At 44.7% G+C, this 24257-nt stretch overlaps 2 protein-coding genes across 5 annotated transcripts in view; one reads left to right on the top strand and one right to left on the bottom strand.

Moving 5' to 3' along the window:
• Vps13c (vacuolar protein sorting 13 homolog C) overlaps window positions 1–15125 on the bottom strand; it is a 147060-nt gene extending 131935 nt beyond the window's left edge. For all 3 annotated transcript variants that reach the window (XM_055597904.1, XM_055597888.1, XM_055597896.1), the window contains exons 1-3: window positions 14970–15125; window positions 4209–4252; window positions 2588–2630 (exon numbers count right to left, since the gene is read on the bottom strand). In XM_055597904.1, the coding sequence (XP_055453879.1) occupies window positions 2588–2630; window positions 4209–4252; window positions 14970–15069 (187 nt within the window). In that variant the 5' untranslated portion in view covers window positions 15070–15125. The remainder of the gene's footprint in view (window positions 1–2587; window positions 2631–4208; window positions 4253–14969) is intronic.
• A 6496-nt stretch (window positions 15126–21621) lies between these two features.
• Window positions 21622–23647, top strand: LOC129670322 (C2 calcium-dependent domain-containing protein 4A-like). 2 transcript variants are annotated; one of them, XM_055598822.1, is made up of 2 exons: window positions 21622–22071; window positions 22535–23647. In XM_055598822.1, the coding sequence occupies exon 2, from the start codon at window positions 22560–22562 to the stop codon at window positions 23580–23582; it is 1023 nt and encodes a 340-aa protein (XP_055454797.1). In that variant the 5' UTR covers window positions 21622–22071; window positions 22535–22559; the 3' UTR covers window positions 23583–23647. The 2 variants fall into 2 exon arrangements, with proteins under 2 accessions (XP_055454797.1, XP_055454796.1); XM_055598821.1 differs by having other exon boundaries at window positions 21622–22348.
• Window positions 23648–24257: the final 610 nt, after the last annotated feature.

The following is a 24257-nucleotide window of genomic DNA, read 5'->3' as shown; positions in this document are numbered from 1 at the left end:
TGTGTGTGTGTGTGTGTGTGTGTGTGTGTGTGTGTGTGTGTGTGTGTATAATATATATATAATTATATATATATAATTTCTGTGTATACATATATACATATACATACACACACACATATTCATATACATGAAGGCTATCTAAATAAATTTGTCAAATGATGGAGGAGACAGCTCAACTGGCCATCTCTTTATCACCAAATAAAGTTTCTAGTTACCAAGATTGGGTTACATCTAATTGAGCTGTTGGCCAAAGGGGTTCCGTGGGAATCCCCAAACAACCTAGGCTATTGCCAAAATTATAGGCTGTTCTCCACAAACTCACGGCAGCCTCTTTTGATTGGTTTAATAAAGAGCTGACTGGCCAACAGCTGAGGTAGGAGAGGACAGGCAGGACTTCCAACAGAGATAAGAACTCAGGAAGGGAATCTGTGGGGGTTGGGGAATATGTTGCCAGATGGACACAGAGGAAGAAACAAGTGCGAGGACTAAGACTGAGAGAGGTAACTGGCCACATGGCAGGACATAGGCCAAACCAGGATTGTCAGGTTAGAATAACTGAGAATCTGCCCAGCTTCAGTGACTAAGTTAATAATGAATACAATAAGTCTCTGGTAGTCTCAAAGAAAGTCCCATTTCACTAATGAAAACACCTGCACAACTCACTAACTATGGAGAAGTCAAACTGGTTCCTACATAGGACCTTCACCCCTATATTCTAGAGTCTTTGATACAGGAAGATACTCTGCACACTCCCAAAGGAGAAACATAAATACAAACCCTTTGATCTATAATGCTATCCTGTCTGTAAGACACACTAGGGCAATGGTGGCACAAAGCTTGTGGGAGTAGCCAACCAACATCTTGTTTGACTTAAGGCCCACCCCACAGGAGGGAAACCATACCCAGCACTGCTTGGGGGAGCAGGAACCTGAAACTACATAGCTCAGGGACCTCTAAAATAATAATAATAATAAATGTAGCAATAAAATGACTGCTAATGACATTTTGCTATACTCATAGATCAGTGTCTTGCTCAGCCATCATCAAAAAAGCTTCCTCCTACAGTAGATGGGAACAAATACAGAGACTCAAGCTAGATATTATGCAGAGAGTGAAAGACCATGGAACACTCAGCCCTAACAGGTATGTTTCTATCAAATCCCTCCCCCGTCAGGGCTCAAACAACCCAGAGGAAGAGGTGGCTGGGAAAAGTGTAAGAGCCAGAGAGATGGAAGGCACCGAGAAAACAAAACCCTTTAAGTCAACATGATCAAAGTTTATATGAATTCAGAGACTTTGGCAGCACACAAAGGGCCTGCATAGGTCTGCATCAGGTCTTCTATGTATAGATTATAGCTCACAGTTCAGAGTTTTCACGAGATTCCTGAGCATGCGAATGGGTGGGTCTCTGATGTTTGTGTCTTCTCTTGGGCTCTTTTCATTCTGTTGGTTTTGTCCAATTCTGATATGATAATTTTTTGTTATATTATGCTATAGTATAATATAATATAGTAGAGTAGAGTACAGTACAGTACAGTACAGTATAGTACTTTAGGAACCTGTTTATTTTCAGAATCTGGATACTGAAAGTGAATCCAGATGGGAAGGGAGATGGGGAAGAACTGATAGGATTAGAGGGAGGGGAAATAGTAATCAGGATATATTATATGATAAAAAAATCTAATTTCAATAAAAGGGAAGAAAATATGCCAAAACAGTAAAGAATAAAACCCTAAAACTCATCAGAACAGTAACTGAAAACGGGAAATAATGCAATCTAGCAGTAGGTTATAAGGGAGGAGTGGATAAATGAGTAATTAAGTCAAGTTATAAAGTAACAGTAACCCATTTAGAGTTGCCGTTTAGATGGATGGATAGACAGATAAATAGATAGATTAGACGGTAGATAAATAAAGACGTACATACATACATAAATTCATATATAATAAATAAAAGATAGATAATTGATAGGTAGATAAACAGACATTTGTTTTTATAAGTTAAAATAAAATTAGGTCACATGGACTATTTGTAGCCTTGCAGATTAAATTTCCTACTGAAAAACTTCTTCAGTAGACACATATTCTGAGTTATGGACAATGGGTGAGAGTTGAGCTGCAAGAAAGGAGACTCTACTTACCAGAGCACAGCCTCCATACCACACTGCTGCATAACACATCAAGTAAAGACGAGTGAGCAACCATGAGGAAAATGGGCTTCACTTACAGTCTATTTAACAGAGTTTTAAAACTGTATGACTGCCACAAATATAAAGAAAATGTACAGCAAACTCGGTTATCAGCTTTGAAAATGGAAGTGTTTTATGCAGTAAGACCAAAGTCTGGAGGTCGTGACCACAGTTTAAATGTCCTTCCATTTTAGAGAGTAATTCTCTATCCCTTTTTTTTTTTTTTTTAAAGTGCATGGGCATATTACTATTATGTATATTAGGCTTAGAACTATGAAGTTAATATAAGCCAAAAATTTCCCACACTTTCAATGAAGCAAAGACTTCTGGGTTTAAACAGCACAGGTGAAATAAAAACGATAAAGGGCAAAGCAACGCAATGAAGAATGGAGTACTTACCAATCTGGCCAGCCTTGACTTTGAAAGGAACATCCAATTCACTCTTCAGAAGGAAGACAAAAATTAAAGGATATCTTTCAGCACCCCCAAAATCACTTCTGTACATCAGTGTTCCAGCTAAGTAACTCATGGCTATGATTGCTTTGCTAAATGGTGGTTTCACATAAAGATGTTACAAAGAAGCAAAATTATAAATAGGAAATAGAAGGGAGTTCATAAGGAAGTTAATTACATAAACTGGTTATTCAGGAAAAATAGAAAGGGGTCCATAAGGAAAGTAATTACATAAACTGGTTATTTTAATAAATGAAACAGATGGACACTGTTTACCTGAAATTCAAGAAGAACAGAAAAGAGTCCATGCACATTAAGTCAGCTGAAAATAACCACTGAATAATTCTCTCATTTAGCAAACAGGTAAACAAAACCCTAACATGCTATTTATCAAACTATCATTTCTCTTAGATAAATTTTACATACCAACAAATAATAACAATTTTGCCTTATCTGGATTCCTGGGTGCTAAACCATAACTCTCACTCATAGCGATCACAAATCTTCAGAATTATTAAATTTTAACCAGTCAGCACAGATTTTCTATTAGGTACTACTTCACATGCAGACTTTCAGTTATTATATAACATATATGAATACAATGAACTACAATACTATAGGTTACAATTAACTAAGAATCCATTTTCATGATCATACAATTCTAAAGTCTAAGTGGGGAGGAACTGAACATAATACTTTCGACAAAAGAATTTGCATAAGCAGGGGCTCTGTTCCCCAGGGGTCAGGAAAGGTCTACTCAACATAAACCACACAAAGCCAGGAAGGACAGTAAACTATTCTGAGAATTTCCAATGTGCCAGGTTCTCTTCTTCACCTCAGCCAGGCCACAAAGCCAAGGCGGGCTCTGAACCAGGGCTCAAGCATATTAAGAAACCGAAACTGAGAAATGAGAAAATCTAGCATATGCTTGTATGCATGTACACACACACATGTGCACACACACACACACACACACACACACACACACACACACATAGGAATCCTAAAATGTAATGAATAAACATTCTTAAGTGACATCGTAGACTTCAGTTTTGCATAACAGGTTAAATAGAACCGCATTGGGTGGGAAGTACAGCTTTGTTTTAGCTCAACAGCAAGGGATGCAAATTCTTCACTAAAGCTCAAGTGTCTGGCTACCTTACCCTTACTGTTACCTCAGTGCTCTATGGCTAGCCTGTCACTTCATTGCTCCATAGCACCTAGACCAGTGGTTAGTACCAAGCCCTAACTTGCCTGGAAAATATATAAGGATAATTTTAAAGAAAACTATTTCTATAAGACAAATGGAAACAGCAAAGCTATACAATCAAATTAGGTCATGGAATTAACTCCATTTTGAAAAAAAAATACTATTTTGATCATGGGGGAGTTGTAAATCTTTAATCCCATAACTTCTAATGGCAAATAGTTAAATAAGGAACGCTGCTTGGAGTGACTCAGTCACTTTATCTGGTACCTGGTACGGATGCCTAGTAACCAAACGTTTCTAAGAGCTTGCCAAATTAACTGAGTTAGTGAGCATAATTTAAAAAATAATAACCCTTACCAGAGCATTTTCTTTTATCTGCAGATTATCTAAAGCCACATTACCTGTTTAAAAAAAAAAAAAGAAATATAAAATTAGTATAACGTTCATGTCATATCTATCAAACACCAATGCAATGCTAGAGCTAAGAACACCAATGAAGAATGTGAAAACTCAAGATCCAGCAGGAGGTAGAGAACATAGCTACATTCTAGAACAAAACAATAAAGGAAAAATGTTTTACAGACTAGTGTTTTCTCAAAGGCTACACACCATCCAGACTGATATAACTTTTTAAAATTGTATATGCACACGAATATGCAAAACACCAACAAACAAACCAAAAAAAAACAAAAACATAAGCTATGATACCACAGTGCCACTTTTACGAGTAGTATTTGTTCCGTGTGTGTATGGAATAGTTCAATTTTTCTAAAGCACATTGTTAAAAGTTACAAGAAGAGCAGAGAAGCAGGTAAGAAAGCCCAGGAGTGGGCAGAAAAGACTAAACTTTGTACTTAGAAGAAAGGAAAGGAGTACGATTGTCAGGCAGCCTCTACAGAACAGCTGGAAAGAAACTAAATTCTGAAACAGCCAGGTATGGTGGCATATGCCTGTGACTACAGCACTTGGGAGGTTAAGTCTGAGGGACAGCTATCACTGGGAGGCCAGCTTGGGCTATGCAGTGAATTCCAAGCCACTCTGGACTATAGGGAAAGCCCCTCTCCCAAAAATCATACACACATACATACGTATCTACCTAAAGTAAGGCAGTAACTTCAGTGTCAAACAGGGGCCAGCACAGTAAAGACTAATTTTGGAGCCAGAATTGAAAGAATGGCACCACTGCCAAACATAAAAATAATAGGGTAATCCTAGAAGACTGACATGCACTCAGTATTTGGAGGGGTCACGCACGTGTGCGTGTGTGTGTGAGTGTGTGTGTGTGTGTGTGTTTGTGTACATGCATGTCTGGGCACCACATGCAGTGTCTATGTATGTGGTAAGTGGGTACCAAATCCCCGAAACTGGACAGCTGTGAGCTGTCCTGTGGATGCTGGGAATTGAACCCAGGTTCTCTGCAAGAGCAGCCAAGTGCTCTTAACCACTGAGCCAGCTCTCGACAGAGAAATCATTCTCCCCTCACCCCCCAAGACAGGGTTTCTCTGTGTAGCCTTAACTCTCCCGGACTCACTTTGTAGACTCAGCTTACAGCAATCCACCTGCCTCTACCTACCAGAGTGCTGGGATTACAGGCACGCTTTGGAGTCAAGAGCAGGGGTGTGCGCAGAATGCCTATTTTCAGACATTCAAAGCTGTCTAACAAGCTCAAGGTCAACACAGACCCAAACCTGCTCATGAGCCCTTACTGTTGCACCCAGACTCTCAATGAATAGGTCAACTGTCACCAGGAGTGCTCAGATCACCCACGCTAACAATGACATTTTCACATGTACGCAACATACAAATGTAAATCTATATAAATGCGTACACCTTTATTAGAAATGGGGCTGTTTCTACTGCAGTGAACTGTGGTCATACAATGAAGTAACAGGCATTGATCCCTGCCAACATGGCCGGCCAAGTTTCAAGAAGAATATTTTAAAAACTGACAGAACACTGAAAGTGACGGTCACTGTAGGCGGAACAAAAGATGGCTTCCTTATTAACGATTTTCGGCATTTTCCAGTTTTTATAATTATCAGGTATTACTCTTAAGTAAGATCATGACAGAAATTAAAATAAGGGGAAAATGAGGAGATAAAAAATAAAACAGAGGTAAATTCTAACTTAATTTGGCTCAACATTTGTATATGAATTCTTTCTATACCTAACCTCTCCTTTGCCTTCAGACACATAAAACTAACAAAGAACTTGCCAGGTCTGTTCGTACTTCCTGGATAAGTGATACAAAGGGTAGCCATAGAGATATCTTTCTGTAGCTATTTACACTAAAGGAAGGGCCACTAGTCCAGTCAAGAGAAGGAAGAAAATCAGCAGCTTGAAGATTACCAGCCGCCCAGGGAATGGGGGAGACAGCGCTCATCTCTCAGCCAGTAGCCAGTGCCCTGGCTGGAGGAGGCACCAGCCCACCCGCCCACACGGTGTGCGCTGTTCTGCCAGTACATGTGTATCCGCTCTATTCCGTGGCCCAAGAATGCAGAAAATTCATTTAAATAATCTGTAAGACTGAAACATATCCCACCTAAAAATCAACCATTTCATGCAGAACTGAGTACTGGAAAAAGTATATGTTAAAAAAGAAAAAAAAAAAAAAAGATATGGAGTTTTCTTTCCAGAAACAGTAATTCCAAACACACCCACAGATAAGAACACTCTGAGGCCACAGATAGTTTCCGGAGGAAATAAAAAGCAAAGAATAAATATTTGTGTCTTATCTTAAAAATAAAAAAAAAAAAGAAAGAAAGAAACAAGGTCAGGAGGATGAGTGACATGCTACTCTGCCAGCAAGGAAAACATGAAGGCCAGGCACGCCATGAGGTGGCGCTTAACGTCAATTCCTTAGACACCCAGGAGAGGCAGGGGCCGAGCTCTGTGAACAGCCTCTGGTACACTGACAGGACTGAAGGACCTGGTAAGGAGTGTTGCCTAGAAGTACAGCTTTGAAGGAGATCCTACTGACTGCTCATTAAGAAGCTACAGGCCCACTTGCTGCTCACTGAGACGCTTCAGGGGTTTTGTATGATCTCACACTGCTGAAAGTTACACTGGAGGCTTGAGAGCAAAGGCTGAAGGGTGGATTAACAAGCAGACCTGAATCAGAATGTACGAAATAATCTTTGCTAGTGAATTAAAGATAGAAATGAAATCAAGACAATTAAATTAGCAATTAACACCATCTTTAAAAAGAGATAGTTGTTAGGTAAGAAGAAACCAAGTTAATGTGATGAATAAAAAGCAGCAGGGCTGGGGAGATGATTCAGTGGTTAAGAATACTCTATGCTCTTGCTGAAGACCCAAGGTCAGTTCCCAGCAACCACGCCAGGCAGCTCACAGCCACCTGTAATTCCAGCCCCAATGGGATCCAACGTTCTCTTCTAGCCTCCCGGTCTCTGCAAGTAGCAGGCACACACACAATGCACATACCTACAACACTCAATTTGTTTTGTTTTTTTTAATCAAATGGAACTTTCATAATATAGAACAGGCTTGCCTGAGTCCAAGAATAGCTCTTATACACATACTCATCTACAAAGTAAACATAGGAAACACAGTGTTCTGGGTTTGGTGGCACATGCCTGTTCTCCCAGCACTCACTCAAGAGGTGGAGGTAGGAGGATCAAAACAGCTAAAGCTGGCTTGAGCCACACTGTAAGCACAAGGGCAACTGGATCACATGACTGCGAGACAAAAAAGGGCTAAGGATGTAGATCATTAATAAACAAGAGTGCTTGCCCAGCACGCACGAAGTTCTGGTTCTATCTTTAGAAGGCATAGATCTGGTGTGGTGGCACACAGCTATAATCCCAATGCTCAATAGAGACAGGAGCATCCTCAGCCACATAGGGAGTTCGAGGCTGGCCCGAGCTACATAAGACTGTCTCAAAAAAAAAAAAAAAAAGTGTTGATATTAAATACTTTCAACCAGAAATAATCTCTCTGTGATTTCACAAAAGCTCGATCTCCCCTACAGTACTTAACACTTAAGGTTACATAAATGCCCAATGCAATTATGAACTCCTTACCAGTGTCCCTCATCACTGGTACTCAAAACACTGGCTCAGTTGCCTTAGGCTGCATATAACTACAGGGCAAAAGCAACTACAATGAAGCCATCTATTGATATTTCAAAAAAATATGTTCAGATGTGTTCCATCACTGGATCCTCACAGCCTCCTGGGCAGGTGGCAAAAATGGGGGCTAAATGAATGGTCTGTGGCGACCATGGCACCCTACACGTGGAAGAGCCACCCTCAGCCTTCCGACACTCCATACCACATTCAGCACAGCACGCTCTCTTCCAGACGGCGGAGTCTACCAGGTAGAAGGTTCAATCCCACCAACTGTCTGCTCCCTTTACCACACAATAACCAGACTGCATTGAGTGGCAGGGTCTCTACATTTTAAAGGTTATATAAAATCCAAAACTGAAAGGGTAGAGTCAGGGGATTACATCAGGGGCACCAGAAGGGACAGTTCCTCGGGGACACAGGAGATGGCACTGCAGACGGCCAGGCCAGCTAGACCTTTTCTCTTAAAGCAGTTCCTCAGCTACGTTCCAGAATTGCTCCAGGAGCACGCGCCTCCCTCCCAGCTCTGCACCCTCATCACATGAAGCAGAAGTGGTGGTTCCTCCAAGCCACACAATTCCTACGCCACTGTGCTGAGAACAGGGCCCGAGTCTCCTGACTAGGGCCCTGGCCAGTTCTTAATATAAAACATAAAGATTAAACCAAACTATGATACAACAACAAAAATGACCATCAAATAAAAATACCAGGCCCTGGTCGAGCCACATGGCCTAAAACAGCAGCAAGCACCCATATGCTATGTTACTCTTCAAGGTTTCTCCAATCTGTAAGGCTCCAGCATTTGTCTCACTCATAACAAACGCTCACTGGCGCTAGTCGCCCAAGGAGATGAGCTCAACCGCTAAGCAGTCTGAACCAATTTATTTTAATGACTCATGTTTTCACAAATACCAAAGAAAATATTGTACCAGTGTCTTCCAACTGAATTGAACTATCTGACTCCAAAATGAACCAGTCCAGACTGTTTCAGTTGGAGGTTTGCTGTGCAGCAGAAAGGAAGTAACTGATTCTTACTTTCCAGTTTCCTGTTGAAACAAGAAGTCTTGGCAGAAAAAAAAAAAAAAAAAAAAAGAAAGCAAGCTGTGATGTCACCAAGACTTTCTCCTTTCAAACACCACACAGAGCCTAAAACCCAAGAGACTCGGCAAGGCTTCCTAGAAAACTGTTTCAAAGCACCAACTCGAGCTCTATTTCTAGGAAAGGAGTGCATTTCTAATTAACGATGATGCTATTTAAATACATGGACTGGTGCGTCCAGTTTAGCTTTTCAAGCACTGCTTTGACATAGTATCCTATCCTAATGAATTTCTGTTGTTCATTTTATATGCTACAAGACAAGCCAAGGTTGCCTCCATTCCACCAAATGTTGACTAAGGAAAGGATTTTAAATTTTTAAATAAATAAATAAATAAATCTGCTTCTGGGGCTGGGGACTTGATGGCTCGGTGATTAAGAGCACTTGCTGCTCTTCCAAGGGACCAAGTTCCGTTCCCAGCACCCACACGGTGTTTCACAACCATTCCTAACTGCAGTTCCAGGAAATCGGATACCCTCTTCTGGCCTCCACAGGCACCACAAGAACATGGTGAACACACATACCTGCAGGCAAAGCACTTACATAAAATAAAATTCTTTAAAAAAAAACAACACTCCCTCAGTCAATTTTACTCCCTCAGTGAGGAGTACTTAGACACTACAACATTTCATACAATGAGGCTAAAGAAAGAAAAAACAAATCAAACAACTGCATTTTCTGCCATGCTCACGCTGCCCGATAGCTACCCCATGGGTCATCGCACAGTAGGTGTGACTGTGCTCTTCACCAACAGTATGGAAGCTGTGCACTGGGCCGGCATGCCTCACAGCGGCGGCACTGCTCACCTAAGGGAGGGCTCAGCCTCCTCCAGCCCTGCTCAAACCACAGCTGCCTAAAGCCGGAGAAGGCATGCTCACCTCGGTCATTTGCAGAGGAGAAGCAGATGGCTTCCCATCAGTGACCCGCCAAAAGCCCTACATACGCCTGGTCAGAGATAACTTCCTATCCAGTTTCCTCATCCTCACTCTCCTTCCTCATGCTGCTTTCTGCCAGCAAGACAAGCTGAGTGTCACAAATCTAAAACGCTCCAAAGCCCAAAACTTTTGGGTGCTGACGTGTTGCCACAGATAGAAAACGTACACACTCAATCTTACGTGGCACACTGCTGTCAAAACGCAGCATGCTGAAAATAACTGCAGGCTATATGCACTATACCTATACGAAATAACACTGAATTTTATGCCAACTCGGGTGTCATCCACATTACAGACTTATAAATATTCCAAATTCTGAAAAAGAAAAATCCAGAATCTACAGCAATTCTAGCCCTCAGAATTTGGAATAGGAACTCCACCGCTAACTGTGCGCTGACAGGGAAGGGCCTCCAGGGTAAAGGACAGGACCTGAAACCACACCCCAGAGACTGGCTCTCGGGGCCATGAACTCTGTGTGCACTACACCCTGGTTCCTGTTTCTGGCACCACAGCCGCTGCTGGTGTCCTACACACCATTTAGTCTACCGGATTAGAAGTGAGAGCCACAGAGTCCTAAATGGAAGCTGCCCCTGCTCCTCCACAGTAAACAGCTTTGAAAAATCAAACTGGCAACAACGCTACTTGACCCAAATTGCAAAAGATCTGACATTTCGACACACATTACTCTGAAAACAATTAAATCCTGGATACCTCTCAAACAGCTAAGGGCTGTGTAACTTATCTGCTGGTACCAGTTTGTGGGGATCAAAAGTCTAGATAAACATTCTCACCTGGCAGCACCTGCCCACCAGGCACAAGTCTGAGCCTTTGAAGGCTGTCCTGCACTGCTACAGAAAACTCAAGCGTTGTCAAGTATAAATTGCAAAACGTTTCCTTGCTTTTAAGTGTTTGGGAGCAGGGGAAATAAAAGATATCCACATGCATGTCAGCAGATGTACGATGTTAGAGGAAACACGCCTCCGAAAACACAACAGCTGGCTCTCCCACCAACCTTTACCACCACCCACCACCATCCAAAAATGCCGCCTACCGTTACCATCCACCGCTAACAATCACAAAGACTTTCCTTGGACTTCCATCACAGACACTGTGTCCTGTATGTTCTCTTCATAGATTAGGAAACTGAGGCTTAGAGAATTAAAACATTTTTCTCCAAGATCCTATTAACTAGTGAACTAGGGCCTCTTTCTACAGCAGCAGGTCTTTTAAATGCATTCTGCCTAGCCCACTTTCAGAGATACTTAAGAATTGTTTGGCATTAAACAATCTTCCAAGAATAAATTCCAAGGCAGAAGGTGGTGGCACATGCCACTTACTCCAGCACTTAGACTGTAGAGGCAGGAGGATCCCCATTAGTTTGAGGTCAGCCAGGCAGGTCTACAGAGCAAGTTCCAGGACAGCCAGTCAGGGCTACACAGAGAAACCCTGTCTCAATCAAGCCAACAACAGAATAAATAAATTCCAAAAGATAGCCACAAAGTTTAAAAACCTTTATGTCTCTCTGAAGTTCTTTTATTATTATTTATTATTATTATTTCCTTTGCTTCTTCAGTTAAAAAATTTTTATGTTTTTATATAGGGAGGGCACGTGCCATTGTGCCTGCATGTGGAGGTCAGGGGACAACTTGAAGGAGTCAGTTCCCTCCTTCTGCTCTGTGCATCCACGGGAATGGACTCTGGTAGCCAGGCTTGGAAGAAAGCACCTTTCCACCGAGCCAGCTGTCTTGCTGACGTCGCTCGTTCTTCAATTTAAAAGCAATATCCAGAGTATTAACCTGAGTCTCGACTTTCTAGTAACTTTCTCCTTCCTTTTCATGCTACAGTTTTCTTCTTTATTGGGGCTTTCACGGTATAAATGTCTCATAGGCCCAGCACAATGTTTTTCGAATTAGAGTAACACTATATTTTGACTCTCAAAACTCTCCGGGTACATCAAAGCAAAATCATGCAACATGATACATGTCAGTGACTTAAGATACCAGTTTCTCTTGTTGTTAGAAATCGCCTAAGAGTAGCAAACTTTCTCTAGAATTTCTCTTACTCCTTACTAAAATCTGTTCATTCAGTAGGTCTCATTATACGCAGGAGACAATCTCCATTTTCTCCTTAGACCAGTTCCTCAACTACAATACACGGCTGGATAACCCTTTGTTACAGACTGTCTGTCTCTCACACTGCTAGATGCCATTAGCAGTATCCCTAGGATCTATTTAACACTTGCCAGCAGCACATCTCCTCAATCAAAAGCACTTTAGACACTGCCAAACAGCATCCTGACACTGAAAACTACTGCTTTGGGCTAGTCTAATATGTCAGTCAAGATTTACCAACGTATTCCCCAAAGAACAAAAAAAATAAATACGTGAAAATTCTACAGGAAGAATCCTCCTATTCCAAAGTTCTGAACATGCAAAACTTGAAGGGGGGGAAAAAAGCAGCGACACATAAATTTTATCTGCTAACATGCATACAGTTTTCAAATAGGACTACATATAATTCTCAAATTTTCCTGAACAGCTTTGTCAGCACTGTGGATGTCATATCAAAAATTTCATTAATATCCCATTTGTTTATCCCTCCCCTCCCCCTGCAAAAAAAAAAAGTTAAGATCAGCTTCTCCAGCAGTATTGTCAGAGTGATGATAGTCAACTCAGACTTGTCTTTCTATTTTTGGGAGATTCGGATTGAAGACAGTATGTTGAGCAATAACTACAAAGCACATGACTTCCAGAAACCATTAAGTAAATTTTACAGGAGCTGAGCTGTGAGCTGACAAAACACAATCGCAGACTGTCCCCAGGACAGCTGGTCAAAGTAACTCGTGGATCTGCTCAGGCACGCTGCACAGTTACTGCAGACGACTGGCAGATTACTTTATTCTAAAAAAAAATAAAATAAAGTGGAGCTGAGGGGGCAGCTATCGCTGAGTGTCACTGGGCATCATCAAGGTCTGGACTTGGGTCCCCAGCCCCACAAAATGAATTAAAGTAGAAAACAGGACGAAGAAAAGTCTCCTCCCTAGATGTCCCTAAAGACAGTGTGGCAGGCAGGAGGTGTGACACAGCTCTATAACACTTAAATTCTGTGTGAATAAACTCAAAATCTTCAGGCTATATTCACTGTCAAAACTGTTTACAGAGCAAACTACACAGTACAGACGCTAACATGCCCAACTTTTTACTTTAAAAGTAAACATGACTAAGATTTGGTAGTGAAGGAATCTTCAACTGCATCCACACATTTTATTTTGTTTTTAAAAGACCTGCACAGGACAAAGCAGCCACTAAAACCTGGGTAGTGGTTGATGGGAATATTATCTTGTAAGGTATGACTTGAACTCTTCAAGCCATACAAATGCCTTCTCTGTGAAAGCTGAAATGAAGAAGCAAAGGTCCTTACAGTAAAAGGCTTGTCCAACACACCAGCAGGCCTAGAACTATAGGCTTTCTAGCTCAGAGTTCACATTGGCCTGAGCGCCTTTTTTCAAATGCTTTACAAAGAATAACTGGCATTACTGCAAGAATTCTGAAGAAACACTAGACTTCTCTCTGTTGACGGAATGATCCAGGCACTTAACTCCTTTTGAAAACTTTTCCTTTTGCATTATGTTAGCAGGATTTATGGGAGAACCACAAAAAATTGAACAGGACATTTATTTTAAAATAAAATATGCTCCTACATAATTCAGAGGACAAGTTGTAATTCAATGACAGCATTGTCCACTAAAAATAGGATGCCTCTCCCTAATCATTAATCTTAGAAGCCCTTGTGATAGATATAATGTGAAAAATCCTTCGCAATTGCTAATGGTAGGTAATAGTGACAAACAAGCCTATTGGAGCAAATAGGAGCAGCCTATGCATTTCAGCTTCATGATTGTTTCTTGTAACGTCATCATAAACTGACTTTGTAGCTAACGATGGTCCTGAATTTTAATAATGCATTTAACCCAATCTACTCAAATACTATTTCAATAGGTAGCCAATATAAATTTTATTGAGATGTTTTCTTAAATTTTTTTTTTAACTCCATTGGAAGAAACGCTCATCTTCAAAACCCAATGTATTTTATACTCTTATACTCAGAGCATGTAATCACGTTTCAAGTACCAAACAGCTAGCTTCCCCATTGGCCAATACCAACCAGGCAGATCAAGCCTATATTTAAATCACTGGCAATTAAAAGCAGTTCCAGCCATTTAAGTTGGCTGTTGTTATTTAATTTCCTCTCAAAGCTGACAAAATTCCCAAACCTTATAGTAACTCAGTAAATAAATGAAAGTGCTTCCCATATCCCCAAACACCCGATTTGTGCTGGTATCCTGAGGTGCTGAAGAGGCTCGAAGCAGGCGTTCTGACACTGAGCTACACTCCCAAATCCAAGTTTACAAGAATGCAGAAGTAGATAAGTAAATCTTATCACAAGACTTTTCCACTCCTAACCTTCGTTATAATAATCCTGGAAGGTCTTTCCGAAGTTGCACCCAAGCAGACCTCAATTAATGATGCCTCTGGCGAGGAGCTTAAATACCTATCTCAAAAAAACAAAACAAAACTGCACGGCCCTCTGCCTAACGAGGAAGTGGCCCAGAAGAAGTGGCCCGCCCTGGGAATCCCTGAGTTAAGAGTCCTTAGGGACGAGGCTTGCCTTTCTTCTCACTGTCAGCCCTGCCCATCCCACCTGCCCAGGCCTGGGAAGCAAAGGAGAAGGAAGCCTGGTCCTTCCTGCTCCTCTGCAAGGGGAGACGTGCTGGCACGGCAGGGAGCGTGAGCCGTACTCTGACGTCCGCTGCCGAGGTAAATAACCACATCTTGTTTTTCTTGTCTGACGCTGCGGGACTGGAGAGGACCTCTGAGCAGCGCGCTGCCCCCGGGAGGGGACGCCGACGGCGGCGGCAGGTCCAGCAGGGTCCCCGGGCTCCCCCCGACGCGCAGCCCCCGCTCTCTCGCCCGCCGGCCGGCCCTGGCGTCGCGCTTACCGCCCCAGATGCCCAGCTTCAGCTGGGACTTGTTCAGGTTCTCCACGTAGTCCCCCAGGAAGCGGTTCAGCAAGTCTGCGACCACCGACTCCAGCACCATGGCGCGGACCAGGAGGCGGGGGAGGGAGGAGCCAGGACGCGGCGCCCGGGGGAGGGCGGCGGCTCGCGCGCAGACTGACAGCTAAGGCCCGCCCCGCGCCGCGCGTGCGCCGCGCCGCCAGTGCGCAGGCGTGCCCCCCCCCCCCGACCCCACCTCCGCGGCTGCGGAGAGAGGGGCTGCGGCGGGGCCCTGGGGCGCTGCTGCGTGAAGCTGTGGGTTCGAGTCCCGAGCGTTTCATAATCCGGACGTCGTAATGCACTCCTCTTAACCGCAGCACTGGAGGGTCAGAGATGGGACGGTCAGAAGGTCAAGGTCATCCTTGGCTACCTGTGTCAGATAGTGAGATGGCCCCGCGGTAAAGGTGCATGGTGCCAAGCCTGATGATGTGAGTTCAAATCCTGAAACTCAATGGTGAAAGGCGAGAACTGACACCCTCAAGTTGTTCTGACCTTCACGCTGCATTTTTGCCTTGCATGCATGGAAACACACAGAAAGCCAAGGCTACAGAGTAAGACCCTGTCTCAAAAACAACTAAATTAGTTTAAATAACAAAATAAATGTATGTGATTTAAGAAATAAAGGCTTGGGCATGCTGGCACTCAGAGATGGAGTTCTGTGAGTTCAAGGCCAGCATCGTCTACATAATAAATTCCAGAACAGCCACAGCTACACAAGGAGACACTGTCTCAAATAAATAAATAATAGGGAAAATACAAATTTTAAAAGAAAAAAAAAAAAAACCTGCTAACCAGTGCTTAATTGACCTAACTCAATCTTTCATATTCTTGCCGCATTAAAGAAATTCTTCACTATTTGTTTTCCTTGCTTTGTCAGACTACACCTGGAGCCCTTCATGGATAACCAATTGACAGAAAATCTGCCTGTTCTATACTCATTGTGCCTCCTTAATTCTTTTACTTCCTCGGAACTGCTCACTGGTATGGATGGTACCACCCTCCGCCTCCAGCCCTTTTTTTTTTTTTTTCATTCTTCAAAGTGACACCAGAGGTCACTTTTCCAGAGCGCAGATGAATCTGTTAGTCACCTACTAAAAAATAATAACCTAATATTTACAATGTGCTGCTCAGCCTTATCCAACAACTCCCAGCACTCTCTTCAGTCTGTCCCCAAGCTCTTTCTGACCATCTCAACTGTCAACTTGATACAGAATCACCTGGGGGATAAGGCCCTGGGCAGGCCAGTGGGAGATAACAGATGGGAAGGCCTGCCCACTGTGGGTGGCACCATTCCCCAGGATCGAATCCTGAACTGTATAAAAAGAAGAGAGGTGAGCGCAAAATTGACTCTCTCTCCCTCCCTTTTCTCCCTTCCCTGCCTCCCCCTCCCCCATGCCATGTGACTAGTTGCTTCAAGTTCCTGCGGTGATGTACCTAGAACTGTGAGCCAAAATGGGCCTCCCTTTTTTAAGTAGCTTTTGTTGGTATTTCATCACAGCAACAGAAAAGGTAACTAAAACACCTCCTCCTAAAGCCCCCCCTCTCCCTGCCTATGCTCCTACTGACTGTTCACTGAGGGAGGTTTAAAGAAACAATGTAAGTTGCTGCTGATAAGGGTGTGCAATAAAAAGCAACAAAGCGATGCAAGCTGTTTGGAAGACAGTGAGACAAGGAAACTGACGCAGAGGCTTGGTGTGCTCAAACCGGTAAAGGGAACAGTACAGCCTTGTGAGGGTGTGAGCAATACGGACCCTCCAGTGTTCATTCCCTATATTTCAATAGCACCTCACAGTTCTGAAAGAATAATGGATAAATATGCTCTTATGAGCTTAATTCTGTTTTACTAGGTTTTTTTTTTTAACCCATATCCCAGGCATTCTGTCATTTGTAGTCATCTTCTTCTCTCACTCACAATCTGTGAAGCAATTAATTTTAATAGAAACGTAATAGAGAAAAATGTAGTAGGAATTTAACTTCAGGAATACTAAATGACTCCCCCCAAATCACACAGGAGTCACTAATTTCCTTCTCTAAACACCGTCACCCTCACCTCTGTCAATAATTATAGAGGTGGACTAGCAGCCATTCTTAAAGCTCTTTTAGAGGCTACTAACAATTTTAAAAAAAATTAAAGTAGAAAATTCAAACATTTTAGTGCAAATAATGTCGTACTGTGCCAGTAAAAGCTTTGAAAATTCACCATTTTCCACTTGGAGCCTGTTTGGAGGTGCTGATGGCTGGTTATGTATGTCCAGTAAGAACCAAATCCTCCACATTTCTTTCGAAATCAAAAATGTACATTCCCTTTTATTGTTTAAAGAATTTCTGAGCCAAACAGTGGTGGCGCACACCTTTAATCCCAGCACTGGGTAGGCAGAGACAGGTGGATCTCTGAGTTCGGGGCCCGCCTGGTCTACGGAGTGAGTTCGAGGACAGCCAGTGCTACACAGAGAAACCCTAGGGGGAGAGGGGGTCAGGTGGGGAGAATTTTTGATACTAAACTGGATAGGGAAAATCCCGTAAAGTTTCAACACTACACAAAGAGCCAGAGGCAACTGAGAAAAGCTGACAGCAGAAGAGGTGATCCCTCCCGGGGTAGAGCACACCATCATGCCAGTCAATCCTGAGACCATACATACACATAACATCAGAACAGTATAAGGACTGAACAGGTTATACTTAGGAATATATACATCACATAGAAGTACGTATATGTGTGCGATAACAGTTGATGAAAAAGAAGCCATGACTTTGAAGGAGAATGAAGAGGGCACATAGGAGGGTTTGGAGAGACGAAAGGAGAAGGAGAAATGCTGTTATTATATTATAATCACTAAGATAAATAAAGAAAAAGAAACCATTTAAGAGCCTCATACATCATCATTTCCATCCCATTCTACCCTTCCCAATCCCATTTTTTAAAAAGCATAACTAATGTCCAAAAAAAAAAAAAAAAAAAAAAAACACCATCATAGGCTAGGCCCAGTGGTTGAGAGAAATGGCTGAAGAAATGCTCTTCCAGACGACCCAAATTTTATTTCTGTACTTACAAGGAAGCCAACAATCTCTGACGACCTCCAGGGCACTGCACATCTGTGATGCACACACATATAACATGCATGCAGACACTTGCACATAAAGTAAAATAATAATTTTAAAAATTAAACCACTATCAGCGCCAGGCAACAGTGGTGCAAGCCTTTAATCCCAGCACTTGGGAGACAGAAGCAGGTCCACAGACTGAGTTCCAGAACAGCCAAGGATACACAGAGAAACCCTGTCTCAAGAAACAAAAAACAAAAAAAACAAAACAGCACCCAAAGTACAGCCCTATGGGGGAAATAAATTGGAAGCATGGGCTAGCTAAAGAAAATGGACACCGCAGTGATTACAGCTCTTACTTGCTTTTTTAACCAGAATTGAAGAAGGTGAGAGCACCTTAGGCTGTCCCTTGACTTTTGAATGTTCATACCTGCAGACACACACACAGACTGAGGAGGAGGGCCCGAGTAGATGGAAGACAGGAGATTGCACAGCAAGGGAGCTGAGAGAACATCTATGAATCCAACCACCTAACTCGGTGGTTCACAACCTTCCTAAAGCTGAGACCCTTTAATACAGCCCCTCGTGTTGTGGTGTTATGGCTTAATACAGCCATAAATTATTTTGTTGCTTCTTCTTCACTGTAATTTTGCTAATGTTAAGAACTGAGAGGTAAATATCTGAGATGTAACCCCCAAAGGGTTCATGCCCCCCATGTTGAGAACTGCTGACCTAAATAGACAGGAGACACTGAAGACCAGAGAGAATTGAGGGGCTCTCCCAGTGTTCTACAAGTGGATGACCATAAAGCCCAGGTGTCCTGTACGCCATACTTTCCAGGGTGAGATGTGTGAATCAGAGCACCAGCCGATAATCTCTTGCTTTCTAGACACCCAACCTCCTGTGTACTACCTTTGTAAATCTGGTTTTTACTACTTTTCTTTTTTTTATTGACACAGAAAAAAAAAAATGTTCCTTTTAATAGGTATGACACAATGTGATTTAGGATTCACCTATCTATCAGAAATTTTTCTGGTGAGGGTGATTAACATCTTTATCGCTTTAAGCCTGCATTTGTCTGTATGGTGAATGCATTCAAAATCTTTTCTAGCTATTTTCAGTTTTACACAATGTGATATTGTTGACTATCTTCACCGTACTGTGCGACAGAGCACTTGCCTCCTCTTAACCCGTTATCCAGCCTCCCACAGCTCAGCCTCAGCAAATCTGTTTTTAAACGTTCCGTTCCTGTTTACTCTGAGGGGACATCCAGCCACAAATGATGTTGTTTGCACAGCTCTGTCTCCAGATGTCCCCATGGTGACAGGTATGAGCTCAGAATGACCACAGCCTGCTTCTGAGCAGATGTGTGTGTTCTGGACACCTGACTGGGCCAGATTACACGCACCTCCCAAGCACAAGGTGGCTCCCGCTTCTGGGTTAAGTAAAACATGAGACGTGTATGGTCACAGAGGGTCGGCCTATGAGGGCACTCCTGAGTTGTTTTCAAGAAACATTATACAGGAAATGTTTCTAAGGTGTTGCTAAAGACGGAGAACTGTTAATAAAAATAAAACAAGCCAGCTTTGCTTGGCTGAGCAGAGAGATGTTTTTCAAGAACTGCAGTGTGAATCAGCTAATTCCTGGCTAAGCAAACCTGCAGGAGGACAGGAGCAACAGCTGCTAGCCAGCACGTGCTGTCTGCCCGGAGAATCCACAAGATCATCTTCACCCTGACAGCAGTCTATGCGATAGATATGACCACTTCCATCTACAAGCGGGCTTCAAAAAGTTAGTGACCTTGAGTCGCAACTCCTCAGACTGCGTTCTCATATTCCTTGCTTGTCATTTTAACCAACATCCAGGATTGAATGGAACTGACAGCATTGTCCCTCGGGGGGGGGGGGGGGGAGTGAGTTTGAACATACATGTGTACCTGCCCTTTATATACAACTTAGCAATTGCTCTCTCACACACTGAACCCTCGTTCAAGAACTTGAGCCAGGAATAGAGGCTGCAAGATGAGGAAGCTAGTCACAGACATGCTAAACCCAGGGACTCTCCAATCCTCCCTACCAGACTAAATATTAAGTAGAGTCCAAAGAGATGGCTCCGTGGCTAAAAACACTTGATGCCCTTGCAAAGGACCCGAGTGCAGCTCCAGCACGCATGGGTGGCAGCTCACAACCGCCTGTAGCTCACCTCCAGGGAAGGTGTCACCCTCCTCTGGCCTCTAGGGGCATCTACATGCAGGAGCATGAGTGTGTGTACTCATGTGCACACACATATTAAAAATAAAATATCTTTACACGTTTCCCTTCACTACTGCCCTGGCTACATGGAATTCAATTATTTCCACCCCGCCATCTTCTTCCTCTTCTAAGAGTTGAACATTAAGCTGATAGGGTCTGGGACAGCCTGGATTCATATGTCTACCATGGGGGTTAAAACCCAGGAAGCATTCAGTAAATTCTGGTTTAAACACACGTTTAGTGTAGTAACAATGGCCATAAAAGCTAATACTATGCCCATCAGGTCCTCTGCCAAACTGTTCACTGGCATCACCCATCTTATCCAAAGGCAAGCCGATGGTGTGTTTCACCATGGTCTTTCACTGGACGCCAAGGCTCGGAAACATTCAGCAACTTGCTCGTGGTGAGATAATACTGTTCTGTCATAATTTCAAGGCCAGTTTGCTTAACTACCGTCAGCGTTCCCACCTTTGCTGTAAACAACACTGACAGCCCTGCTTCTTTGTCTTTAGCATTTCTCGTGTTCCATGCCCGCTGCGGAACAATGTATATTAATCCCCTAATAACTCTTTTACTATTCATTGGTGGCCATGCTTTTCTGTTCATTTCCTTAATGGCAATGGGTAAGTCATTTAACCTTTGAAATGCTGAGGGTTTTGTTCATTTCTTTATGAAACATGGATAATCCGAAACTGCTAAGGTTCCTGTGACAACTCCAGAGATTAATTCGTCTAGCTCATTGTCCGTATGTCCTGGATGCAAAACGCACACGACATGACCCAAACTGAAGGCTCCTTTGCCTAGGTTCAACTGAATTCATTCCACACTGCTTGGAGAGGCCATTCATTTGCAAGACAGCATCTTAGAAAATGTCTCATGTCCAAACTAACTGAAATTATCTCGTGATTTCTTTCAACTCAAGTTGCAAACAACTCTCTTAAAAGATAAAAACAGTTTTCAGAAGAAAGAGTGGGGTCTCAGATAGGCACAGTGTATCTCCAAAGGATGATACCATTGGCTGTATGTATAGAGTGTATGTTCCTAATTAAAAATCAGTATCCTGCTTTAAAAGGAAGGTTGTGGTTTAATTTATATACATATACATAACATATGCAATATATATTATGTAACTTTAAGTGTACACTAGATGATTTCTTTACATAGGAACACACCCCTGTAACCCCACCCAAGACAAACATGAAACATTTCCGGAACCCCATAAGCCGCCCCCCCAACACACGCACAGCCCAGAGTGATTTAAAATCAGCAGAGAAAGGGCTTCTAAAATCATTACGGAATGCAGGAAGTATAGAACTTTCAACACTAGGCATCAAGAAGGTTGGATATGAGAAAGGTCGTTGGGAAGACAAACCCGATTTCTGGCTTCTTTCGAATGGTGCATGCAGAGTGCTTCTGTGCGCTCACGTTCGTTTTGTCCATCTGTCCTCACAAGGACTGCGACATGGTCCAGACTTAACCCTGTTTTCTGTGTGAGGAAACAAACTTGTTCAGGGTTTGGGAGAAGAACAGCTCCAAACACAGCACAAGAACTGGCTGCAGGACGGGCTCAGCAAATGCTTCCACGTGGCAGAAGGACCTGGGAAGGCTGGGCGTCAGGTTGCCAGGCAGCATCGTGACAGCGGTATAAAAGCCCGGACCTGCTGTCCTGGAACAGCGATCAACCCTACCGCGCGCGCTTTGAATTTCTCAGCGTCTCTCGGGTTCGAAAACCCTCTGACTCGGAACAGCAGGTATATGAATGAGAACCCAATTCCCTCCTGAGTGGCCTGAAGCTCGAGCCACCGTTTCTGGTGTGTGTGTGTGTGTGTGTGTGTGTGTGTGTGTGTGTGTGTGTGTGCGCGCGCGCGCGCTCGCTGAGGACTGGAGTGTACTAGACCTTTAGGTGTCAGGAAACGGATGCACCAGGGACAGAGGCGAAAGTAAGACAAAGGAAACAGGGTCAGTGAGGGAGGATGGAAAAGGCTGCCAGCAAGCAGCAAATCTACATGTCAGCCAACCGGAGACAGGGTAGGGAAGAAACGATTGTTTTTGCATCTCTGAAAACAGCTTGCAACGGGGGGTGGGGGTGGGGGTGGGGGTGAGGTGTGTGTTTTATTTTGTAAGGGTCAGGACAGGGCGAAGTCGAAGAAGGGAGACAGAAATTCCTCCTTTCCTCCAGGTTGCCTCTGACAGGCGTGCGTTTCTGTGTTGCAGGCAGCCTAGTGCACTCGGGGGCCGGATGTGGTGTCTGGAGCGGCTCCTGCGGGACCGAGATGGGTTCCTCCCGGGGCGCGCCCGCCGAGCCAAAGCTCGCTCGTCCGCTGCATGTGCAAACGTGCTCACTCCTGACCGCATCCCAGAGTTCTGCATCCCGCCGAGGCTGGAGCCTAGCACGGCCTGGGCCGCGCTGCGCGACGCGTGGGCAGCGAATGCGGACACCCACGACGGCGCGGGCCACACGGACTGGGACCCGCGCTCACAGGCTGCGCTCTCGCTGCCGCACCTGCCCCGCGCGCGCACCGCCTACGGCTTCTGCGCGCTGCTCGAGTGCCCGCACACGCGCCGAAAGGAGTCGCTCTTCCTCGGCCACCCAGGCGCCCCCGTCCCCCGGCTGGGGCTCCGCCAACGCGCTCACACTCTCGCGAGCTCGCGCCGAGTCCCGGACGCCCCGAGCCCCGCACCGGACGACCCAGACACCGCCCGGGTCCTGACGCCCCATGCCGCCTCCCGCAGACGCCGCCTCCTGCGCGGCCCCGACGGGCTGCTGAGCCGCGCGCTGCGGGCCCCCCGAGGTCGGGCCGGCGCGCGCCCCGGGTCCCGCGGCGACGAGCACGAGCGCGCCGCCTCCTGCGCGCCCCCGGCCCCCAGCGGCCGGGATCCCGAGCGCCTGCAGGCCGAGGCCAGCGTGGCCGTGGGCCGCGGGGCGTGCACGCTGCGCCTGGCCGCCGAGTACTGTCGGCGCAGCGCGAGCCTCCGCCTCCGCCTGCTGCGCGCCGAGGGCCCGGCCGTCGCGCTGGAGCCCCGCGCCGTGGGCTGTCGCCTCAGCCTGGTGCAGCGGCCGTCGGGCCAGCAGCGCGCCAGCGTAGTCCGCCGCAGCCGCAAGGCCGCCCTGGACCAGGACTGCTGCTTCGACGGGCTCTCGGAGGAGCAGCTGCGCCGCCTGGTGGTGCGCATCAAAGCCGAGAGCAAGGGCCGTGGGCTGGAGCGCAGGCGACCGCTGGGCCAGGGCGAGCTGCTGCTGGGCTCTCTGCTGCTGCTCTGAGCACGGCTTCCCTGCCTCACCTAAGAACTTGGCCTAGAGATGCACGGTCACGCTTGGCGCTGGAACACTTGCAGACTGTTGGCCCCGGGACGCTCTTAATTCTTGGTCCTGGCACACAGACAGCCTCTGGCTCTTGGACACTGACAGCCGTTTGTACAAAATAAACATATATTGTTTTTCTAGTCAGGGCTTTGTTTCAATCCAGTCCTGGCAGAGGTGATCCTGGCTTATCACAGTAACATCTGTAACTTCTTTTTGTGTGGGCGGACACCTTGAAACTTCTCTCGAGCAATGGGGTATTGTTGAGTGGTGTTCCTCGCTATAGACAGCAATTTGTATTTAAGATGTACCCCACATTCCAACTGGAAAGTAGTTAGTGCCATGCGATGTTAGACCAGCCTCGTTTTACAAGTTCATTCATTCCATGGCATCCTTTGGGGCTGATAACGTTGGTTACTTATGAAGCATTAAGATGTTGGGTAACAAAGGCCAAGCTCTGCTAAGATTGCAGAGTGGGTAAAGGTGCTTGCTGCCAGGCCCCATCCCCGTAATTGGAATCCAGTGAGGATCGTGGGACCCACATGATGGAAGGAGATGAAAAAATCCTGCACGCTTTCCTCTGGCGTGGCCTCACCCCAATGCACAGAAACAATGCAAGTAAATCATTTGTAATAA

Source organism: Psammomys obesus, unplaced genomic scaffold (genome assembly GCF_907164565.1).
Source record: "Psammomys obesus unplaced genomic scaffold, mPsaObe1.curated_primary_1811, whole genome shotgun sequence".
Classification (NCBI taxonomy): Eukaryota; Metazoa; Chordata; class Mammalia; order Rodentia; family Muridae; genus Psammomys; species Psammomys obesus.
The sequence above is the reverse complement of the archived record's forward strand: the minus strand, read 5'-3'. Positions and strand labels throughout refer to the sequence as shown.

What these genes read in the sequence shown, in the direction of transcription:
- LOC129670322 (XM_055598822.1), top strand. Translation starts at nt 22,560, where the DNA reads ATGTGGTGTCTGGAGCGGCTCCTGCGGGACCGAGATGGGTTCCTCCCG.